The sequence below is a fragment of the Fragaria vesca genome, linkage group LG6 (assembly GCF_000184155.1).
Source record: "Fragaria vesca subsp. vesca linkage group LG6, FraVesHawaii_1.0, whole genome shotgun sequence".
Classification (NCBI taxonomy): domain Eukaryota; kingdom Viridiplantae; phylum Streptophyta; class Magnoliopsida; order Rosales; family Rosaceae; genus Fragaria; species Fragaria vesca.
The window spans coordinates 9,882,941-9,892,884 of record NC_020496.1 but is presented as its reverse complement, the minus strand read 5'-3'; the positions used below and the strand labels follow the sequence as shown (position 1 = coordinate 9,892,884).

Sequence of the window (9,944 nt, the reverse complement as noted above, 5' to 3'; positions counted from 1 at the left end):
ACTCATCATTGTACGCAGTGGCAATGCGATTTGACACCTAGAAATAACATCTAGCCGAGCTCAAGGATTGGAGATCCGTGTCAATCTTGTTTGAGCTCAAGGATTGGAGATCCTAGTACACAGTCACCAGCTGTAGTATAAAAATATTCAATGATGGTGGGTCGTAGATGAATAGTAAAGCTACATGCAAATATTGCATAGCCCCAAGACGCAATAGAAAGATTGGTGCGCATTAATAAGGTTCGAGCAACAAGCTAAAGTTGCTTAGTCGTAGCCTTGGTGAGACCGTATTGCGTGTGAACATGGGGTACAAGACACTTCAACTTATATCCCAATAAACTTCTTTAAATAATGGGTAGTGAGCCCGTAGAAGTATAAGCAACATAATCAATAGATAATAGTGTAACACGTGACCAGTGTGTTAATACTTCAACCAACACCATAAAGCATAAAAAGGTGTCCGCAAGTTGGTTGTATCTATCTACATAGTTTGATGTAAGAATAGAATATTCACTTTTGTGTTAGTTAGCGTAGGAGGGTCTCACTCCTAAACGAGTAATGAGCATTGCAGGGGCCAATGCGACATCGAGAGAAAGCCGGTGCACCTCAATTACTTGAGGAATTGACCAGACGACCTCCAGGAAGTTGAAGTCGTATTCGGGTGACGTCAATGTCCCTCAGGTCACCACCATGCTTCATGGTGATGCTAGATCTCGAATGTCTTTATTTTGAGTGGAAGAATGGATGTCCATAAGAATTTCTCAAAATTTGGACCATTATATCTCTTCCAGGTTGACCAATTTGGTCAAACCAAAACCTATATGAGTCGGTGTCCCAAATATCATGTTTGGCGACAACATGGGATTCGATATTAGAATCGTAGTGACATACAATCCATTAGATTGACTCATGAATTCTCCAAGATGGGCTTCAGTCTGCATTCATGAGAAGGTATACACAAAAGAATTCTTGTCCATTCTCACAATGTGTTTTCAAATGAAAACTATTAACAGGAATGTCTTTAAAGCTCAACATGGTTCGATTGCCTCTCACTACATAGAGGGTATCTGTGACATTGATCATGGTGCCATGAGGCATCAAGATTCAAGCTAAACCGTGTCCCTGAATGACCTGTATGATTCAATCATTGTAGTCACAGGAGATTTACAAAGGCACAAAATCCAAAGATAGTTGCCAACCCCTTAGAATGTTGTGGATAGTTCCACTATCTGCGAAGCACTCAATGTCTCTATGAGACATATCTACAAGGAGTAGATAGACGAGTAAATAGTTCCACTTGAACCATTTAGAAGGATTGAAAGAAGCTACGAAAAGCTAAAATCCCGAGAGTGCATAAAAAATTCCGCGCAGAATGACCTTTACGCACTAAAACAACCATAACTTCTTCGTTAAAATAGATATAGACAAAGCACGAAAAGTTATGAAAACTAGACTCGTAGAGCTTTCCAATGATATAAAGCTCACTGTCTGGTTCGTCCGGATCTGTTCACAAAGCTCAAACGAAGTTGACTGTCCAGAAGGGACAAATTGCTGTTTTTCGCAGAATTGGCATGTGCGAAGCTGTGAAGCTTACAGGTGGCGTGTAGGCTTTTGCCTTAGCCAAAAGTGACGTGTGAATGATCAAAACCAAGTCCTTTCGGTCGTTCTAAGGTCGTAAACTCCATGACAAGTTAGCAAAAGCTCCCTGACATGAACATAAACCAACTCAGAGGACCTAGAGGATTCGATCATGATGATAATTTTCTGGTTTTGATAAATCTTCAACGTCTTTTGCAAGACGGCAATTGGTTTAATAGCGTAGGAGGATCCAAAATCAAAAGCTTTCGGTAACTCCAAGTCAGTATGACCAGACATGTTCGTGGAGGGTCGGTAGTGCGAGGCACACTTGAAACCACTATCTCCTTAATTTTGGACAATTCTAAGACATCACACTGAGCTTGGATGAGCCTAGTTGAACAATTGATGATGAAAAATCCGCTAAAGGGTAGAAGACTTAACCGGAAACACATTAGCAATCTTTCTTGAGGATGCAAGGCCGTGCGTCATCTTCACTTGAAAGAGACCAAAACGGCACAATCTAACCATGTAGATTGTAAATATGTCATGCTTCTAAGGACGATGTAAAAATGTACATCTTGTTTGTAATCAATACGAACCATAAGAGGAGAATAGTTTCATAACTTCGAAAACATTCTCAAGGCATTCATTATTGCCAATGTGAGTACATCGAGGTCTCAAATAGACGAAGGACGTCGATACAACGCCTTAGTACATATAGCTTGGGATGAAAATCAATGTCTAGCCAATAACGTCAAAGTCATGGGTAGCTAAAGTAGGATCTGAATCTTTGAAATTCGTGATCATGATGATGACGTTCTTGTCCTCATATTGATTTTCCGTACCTTTTTATATGCATTCACAATTTGAAGGGGCTTGACAATCTTGAACCAGTGATCCGAAGATCCATAATGGTTGCATTGTCATGAGCTAGCGTGAGTAGTTTTGACAAATATAATTGGTGTCTAGACCGGGAGTGTCGCCATTAGGGCCGACGGCACCTCCCCCTCTTTTCTAGACATCGGCACGGTGTTTTCTACCATTGCCGTGACCCATATGTAGTCAATTAAGGTGGTAAGCAATCTAGTTGACTAATAACTCAACAAGTAGAGTTATATGGATGTTTCAAGAAACGCTCCATGAGTGCATTCCACAGTATTTTGTGGTCATTACTTTTTGCACAGATTGCCATTGAAGGCTTGTCGATGTGGCGCGTCAAAGACTTTGAGCTCATGAGATGTGAAATCTCGGCATCTAGGCTTGTTAGCCTGGGGTCATAATATGTGGTTTAATCCTTTCTAGTGAAAGGTTCCACAGATACCAAGCGAAGATTCGCCTTAGGTATCGAGTACGTCAAAACTCAATAAGCAGAATGTTACGTTGCTCTTGCATACAAAACCAAGCTGTTATGAGACTCGATAGAGGTCACAAACAATGCTTTTAATGGTTTGTCTTTCGGATTGATCATACACAATCCGGAAAAGCCGCGAATTGATCAAACACAATTTGGAAAAGGTCTCGGATTGATCAAACACAATCCGGTGAAGGGTCGGGGTTGATCATACACAACCCGGACAAGGAAGTAAGAGTGATCAAACACACTCTTGACCCGCGAATAAAATTCCGAGATTTTTGGTACCTGCAAATACACCGACCCAAGCATAGAATGGAGTAGAAGAAGAGGAGAAAGCACTTTATCTCCCCCGAGGTTATTGAACTTGGAAGAGTTTTAGGGTTGTAAAATAAACATACCGTAAACACTTAGATGCTTGATCGGATGAAAAGAAAGCAGCGGAGTGGACGGTCGGGAAGCGACTGCGGCAGCGGCGGCGGCCGAGGCAGGGCCGAGAACCTTCGGTTTTGGTTTTTAGGGTTTGGAAAAAAAATGGTGGGCTATTAGTTCTACGGTTAGAACAAAGTGCATGATAACGTGATGAAGTATAAAGTGTAGAGACAAAGAGATAGTAAGAGAATCATCATCTTATTCATTGATAGGAACCTTTTATATAGGAAATTACGCAATACCAATATGGTAAGGATATGAATACATAGATTTAGTCAAACTATATATCCTATTGGCATAAGACCAAGGCACACATAAAAAATATCTAGAAAGATACAAAATATCCTAGAACACTTGTATCATTTTCTTTGAATTCTCGGTTTTGTATTAGAAAGTGATTCATGGACTTTTAGGTGTTGGATAATTAAATGCTGGTTTCGGTTTGGAGTAATGGTGATGATGTGACTTGTTAATCTGTTATTAATCGTTTCGCTGTCTTAATTTAACACCGGATTTGTGTTTGAATTGGGGGTTGTGCTTTTGGTGGCTGGAGTTCAATGCCTCTGTAAAGCAGTGGTGATGATGATTTAATTTCGCTGTCAGCTAAAACTAGGATTTTTCTCAATGGAGGCCTTTGACTCTGTAATTGAAGAAGCACGGTTGAGCAAAGTCACGCCCTGGAAGGAGAAAGCATGTTGGCTGAGCAATTGAAGCAGCATGAGGAGAGTTCGCTGGGGGCATCGTCATGTCAAATGGCTACTCGATGGAATTGTCATCAGAGGGACATAGTTGCTGCACAAATTCTGGTACGGATGGCTAATGAAGATTCTGGTTTGCTTCGTCACGAGTTAAATTTGGATGGGGTGAAGCGTAGCATGGATGGAATGCTGAGAATGAGGTGGGAAACGAGAGGTGATAGAATAGCAGGTGATAGTCATTTTGAAGTGGATAGGAGAAACACCAAGTTTCTTGCAAAGCGCCACGTAGCTGCCTTGGCAGGTCAGGTGAACGATGGAGATAGTCTAGTCTGGGCTTTGTCAGCAATGCCATGTCCTGGAAGGAGAAAGCATGGAAATATGAACATTGGTGAGGAACTATCTTCTCTTAGACCAAAGTATATGAACTATAGTGTCAGTGAGGACAATGATGACTATCTGTATGAAGGGTTCGGAGTTTCAGATGGTGATGAGCTGACTAATAGATGGGGAAACAATGATCAGAAATCCATTGTAGCTGATCTCGAGGATCCTCATGATAGAATAGGCGTGTCAAGGATAAAGAAGCGGAAAAGAGTGGCAATATCCTGCTTTAGTAGAGAAATTGAGGATGTTCAAGATAGTTTTCATCATGTTGGAAGCCTTCCTGCACCACCTCTGGTTTTGATGGAGCCAACATTCAACAAATGGGAAAGGTTCAGGGGTATGAAACCTAAGATGAACATCGCCACTATAAGCCCCAGCCCCAAAGAAGTAAGAGCTTACTTTCGTAAGGAGGAAGCTTTTTGGAATTTAGTCCCAGATAGAGGATTTTGTTACACTGCTCTGGATGGGAGAAAGTCTGCAGTCGCACCTCTAACAAACAGGAACATGAACATTTCCAGATATCATGTTATTCTCAAACCTGACAGGCCGCGTCATATTTACACCCTGTGTCTTGTGCGTGATGCAGCTGCTAGATTGCCTGGAGGTATGGGTACCAGAAGAGACATTTGTACACTCATGCGCGACTCACAATATCTAGCTGAAGACGTCTCTGATGAACAGCTTAACCAAGTTGCTAGCAGAGGACTGGACAGGCTGCACTATGAAGTTGATCCATGTGTTAAATTCAATGGGAAGGTGTGGGTATATTTACATCGAAATAGAGGGGAGGATGAATTTAAGGACAATGCTACATCATCTACTTATGTAAAAAGAAGGTACAGCAAAGCGTAATGGAGCAAGTTCATGGGAGAAACTTGCATACTATTCAGTGTAGGAAGTGATAGAAAGCAGCTAGCTATATATGCTAGTTTTGGTTCAAAGATGACTTGAACTCTCATCAAAGTCGCCGCAATATATGCTAGTTTTGTACATGAAACCATTACAAGGTCTTTCATATTGATTCTAATATTGCAACTGAAGATTGTTGCTTACAATCTGAAACAGTAGCACACATCATTGTTCATATGATTTTTGGATATATAACAGTAACAGGTCTTCATTTTTTTTTTTTTTTTCTGTGTGGTGGAAACCTATATATATATAGTGTTTGGGTGTTAAGCTTCACTGGCTTTATTCCAGGAATGAATGGGATTCCCTTATAGATTGGGGAAGAAGCTTTCTCAGTCTTTTCTACACACACAATCTGGGCACTTGAAGCCCTCATCTTCTCGGAAACTCACACAAATATTACATAAATCCAAGAACCAATCCAATGCTCTAAGAGTTCTTGACCTCATCACCCCAAAACCAACCTTCACTGCATCTCGTCGCCAAGGCCATCTTCGGCTTATTCAGGGCGTTCTACACTCCGATTCCGATCAACTCAGCAACCCTTCTTTCCCTGCTTCACATTCATCAATACAATTCTCCAATTTGTTCGATGAGCTTTTCGATTCTAGCTCAGTTGACTCTCATTCATACCCAGAAAGCTTTAATTTTGATGCGAGTGTTATATCGCATGCGATAAGTTCATGTGGGTCTAAGCGTGATCTTCGTGGCGGGATTCAGTATCACTGTGCAGCAATACGAAGTGGGTTTGGGGCCAATGTTTATATAGGAAGCACTTTGATAAGCTTGTACAGTAAATGCAGTGAATTGGAGAGTGCGTATAAGGTGTTCGATGAAATGCCTGTCAGAAATGTGGTGTCATGGACAGCGATTATTTCGGGGTTTGCACAAGAGTGGCAGGTTGATGTGTGCTTGGAGCTTTTCAGTGAGATGAGAAACTCTGGTTTGAAGCCGAATGATTTTACGTATGCGAGTGTTTTGAGTGCTTGCACAGGCAGTGGAGCTCTTGGGCAAGGGAGATGTGCCCACGGCCAAACGATTCGATTGGGTTTTGACTCATATGTTCACATTGCGAATGCTTTGATGTCGATGTACTGTAAATGCGGCGCTGTTGAGGATGTCCTTTACATGTTTGAGAATTTGGATGGCAAAGACAATGTGTCTTGGAACACTATGATTGCAGGGTATGCGCAGCATGGGCTTGCGCTGCAGGCCATTGGTCTTTTTGAAGAAATGAAGACACGAGGTGTGGAACCGGACGCAATCACTTTACTCGGGGTGCTTTCTTCCTGTCGCCATGCAGGTCTTGTAAAAGAAGGTCGGCATTACTTCAATTCGATGGTTGAAGAACATGGCATTCAGCCTGAACTAGATCATTATTCGTGCATTGTTGATCTCCTTGGTCGGGCAGGTTTATTGGATGAGGCCCGAGATTTCATTGAAAAGATGCCTATTCGTCCCAACGCAGTTATTTGGGGCTCACTTCTTTCTTCTTGTAGGGTTCATGGGAGCGTTTGGATTGGCATCGAGGCTGCAGAGAGCAGGCTATTGATGGAGCCAGGGTGTGCTTCTACGCACGTGCAATTGGCAAACCTGTACGCTAGTCTAGGTTGTTGGGATGAAGCGGCAAGGGTAAGAAAACTGATGAAAGACAAGGGAATCAAGACAAGTCCTGGGTTCAGCTGGATTGAGATCAGCAACGAGGTTCACAGATTTAGAGCAGAAGACAGTTCAAACCCCAGAATGGTGCAAATAATTGGAGTCTTGGATAGTTTGGCAGACCACATGGTCAGCCTAAAAACTTCAGGTTGTGAGCTTCAAATGCAAGAGGAAGAGGATGCTTCATGATGCTTTGTATATACCAGTTCTAACTTATATACGATCAATTTTTGGAGGTTGAATAGAGATTTCCTACAGATTGTGTCTTTACCATAGTATGGAAATTTAATCCAATCACCCTGTAATACAGGCAATACAATCAGAATTTCCTGTGATATATTCATATATTTGACACTTCCCTATGAATTTCAATGTGCAAGAACGGAGAACCTGTTTTCATGAGAGCCAAATGAAAATGTAGAAACCATACGCATGTGTTATAAAGGGAAAATTTTCAAGCATGCTATAAGAGGGTAGAATATCTCTAAGGGTCGAATACTGTCACCATCACAATTAGAGAGTAAAACTACATATCCTGTCCTCATCACAATTAGAGAGTAAAACTACATATCCTGTCCTCATCTTATGTCTCCCAGCCATGCTACACTGACAGAGGGAACGAAGAAACTAACACACATTACTGGAGAACACGCATCAAGACTTGATCGTTTAGAATGAAGCCCTTGTTCTTTGTGATGTATGCATTCTTCGCCTGGATTTGCGAAGGAAATTGAACAGTTGCCATTCTGATGGAACCTTGTCTGCAACATAATTTTAAATATAAATTTACGTCAAGATCAATTAAAGATACATGTAAGGTATATTATACAAATTATACTAGCCACTAACTTCATAAAGATTTTAATGGAGGAGCCCTCATATGGAGTCCCAGACAGAAAGCGCTCCACATCTTCCTGAAGCGCAGTTCGAGGGATCCCCTCTATTAACACCTGATAAAAGCATGGAACTGTGTTTAGAGTTCAAAAAAATCTTCAGTATGCCAAAAAAAGATCGATGAACATGACTGAACAAATAAAGAAAGATTCATATATTCATGGCATACATTTAACATAGGGGAAACAAAATCTACAAATTTTACATTCAACCAAATCTTTCAGAAAGGTATATTCAAACATCGTAAACCAGAAGATGCCTCTATCAGGCCAGACTACAGCAGTAGAGTTAATTTCTTTTCTATTCTTTTTCTTTTGTTCTTTTAAAGGGGATTCTATAATAGCTCAAGGAAAACGCTAAATCCTCATAAGTAACATAGAGATTCTTCTTTGATCCTGAATAAGCGTTCACTGCCATATGTCCAGATAAAGACCAACATGAATTGTACACAATTATCCAGCTCCCAGTGGCATGTATATGAGTATATATCCCACCAGGCTTTAAAATCAATATGTAGTGTTCTCAAAAATCAATATGTCAACAGTTTTCACAGCATTATTGTGTGAAAGACAACTGATTCTATTGTTGCATGAAGTAACACCCGAAAGACCAACTTTACTGTAATTAAAAGGGAAAAGGCAATCAAAAATTTAGCTAAAACCCTTTACTTACAGTTTTTCCATCATAATGAGGTATATCATCCCACAAGTGTCGATCCAACTGTCATCCATAAACAAGCATCACCAGTAAATAACATGTACACAAACACAATATGGGCAACAATTATATATCCGCAAAGTAGCCTCGGCAGCATTACCCTTTGCAATCTGAACACCTGGGCCAGGCCCCGGCCTCTAAGCACTCTAACCGCATTCTCAAATTCTCTTTGTGAAGGAAATTGCACCAGCCTAAACACCACAACAACAACAACAAACACTCAACCATCAAACAAACATTACATTGCATCTAAATGCATACATTTTGCCTATTAACAACTTGACAAATGAACACTTACATTCCAGTGGGAATGAAAGGCCCATTGTAGTGGACTTTAACATCTTCCAGAGTCAAATTACAGCCTTCCAGCAAGTTGACAACGTCAGTCCTCAACGTATTCCTCGTAATCCCAACCAATTTCCCATACACCGCTGCACCTAAAGATCCCTCATTTTAAACTCTACAAAAATTGGGAAACCCTAAACCCTAAAATCATAAAACCCTCAAATGCCGAAATGGGTCTTTTGTACCTGTGTTTGGGTTTCGAACAATTTGGTCGACTGTTGCATCTAGAGACGGTGGTTGTCCGGGTGCCGAGTTCTGCGGCGGTTGCTCCGCTGCGGTGGAGAAGCGTCGCGGCGGGTCGCGGAGGAGGGAAGCGAGGAGGCGGTGGGTTTGTGACAGGGATGTACGGGCGGCGAGGGTTGATCTGATTGAGGTTCGGAGAAGACCCAGCTTTGACATGTTGGGTTCAGATTTCAAGGTGTGTTGGTTCAGTGGGAGTGAGGGTGAAGATGGAGTGGCAGAATTGGAAGGAGGCTTTTGGTTTATTTTGAGGACGGTGGCTTTTCGTTTGGGAAATTGACTTTTGGGGAAGACGGCCCATAATGTTTTGGTGTACAGATCGGCCCATTTTCCCCAGATGAAAGGAAACTAAATTTTAGGTTTTTTTCCTTGGTCTTGTATATTTTAGGGAAGAGGAAATTTTACAAATAATACCCCAATTACAAGTCATTCATCACATTAGTATATCAACTTCAAAAACTATTAGATTAGTACCCCGTCAAAATTCGACCTACTATTAATACCTATCGTCTTTAACGGTGTTATGTATTCATCTTCTTTGGGATATTTTCATCTCTTGTCGTCTTAGATGTACTGGGTCTCTTCATTTTTGGAGCAGGCAATTATTACTCTCTCTCTCTCCTTCTCTTCCTCTCCTCATTCCTTTGTAGCTCAAACAAACTTCACTCTCACCCACTTATGGGTTTTTGCTTTGGTTTAAAACTTCAAATTACTAATTTGCTTGTTGGATTTTTGTA

The 9,944-nt window shown here is 41.2% G+C and overlaps 1 protein-coding gene across 1 annotated transcript; it reads right to left on the bottom strand.

Annotated features, from left to right (window-relative positions):
* Positions 1-7,306: 7,306 nt before the first annotated feature.
* Positions 7,307-9,409, bottom strand: LOC101292034. Its single transcript, XM_004302769.1, has 6 exons — positions 9,153-9,409; positions 8,921-9,059; positions 8,723-8,813; positions 8,578-8,625; positions 7,861-7,961; positions 7,307-7,772 (listed from the first exon to the last, which is right to left on the bottom strand). Exons 1-6 carry the CDS (start codon positions 9,364-9,366, stop codon positions 7,649-7,651), a joined length of 717 nt encoding a protein of 238 aa, XP_004302817.1. The 5' UTR covers positions 9,367-9,409; the 3' UTR covers positions 7,307-7,648.
* Positions 9,410-9,944: the final 535 nt, after the last annotated feature.

Excerpts from the sequence above, each read along its gene's own strand:
- LOC101292034 (XM_004302769.1), bottom strand. The coding sequence starts at position 9,366 with ATGTCAAAGCTGGGTCTTCTCCGAACCTCAATCAGATCAACCCTCGCC. Across the intron at positions 9,060-9,152 it reads TGTTCGAAACCCAAACACAG|GTGCAGCGGTGTATGGGAAA; the intron begins GTACAAAAGACC and ends AGGGATCTTTAG. Across the intron at positions 8,626-8,722 it reads AGGTGTTCAGATTGCAAAGG|TTGGATCGACACTTGTGGGA; the intron begins GTAATGCTGCCG and ends TATGGATGACAG.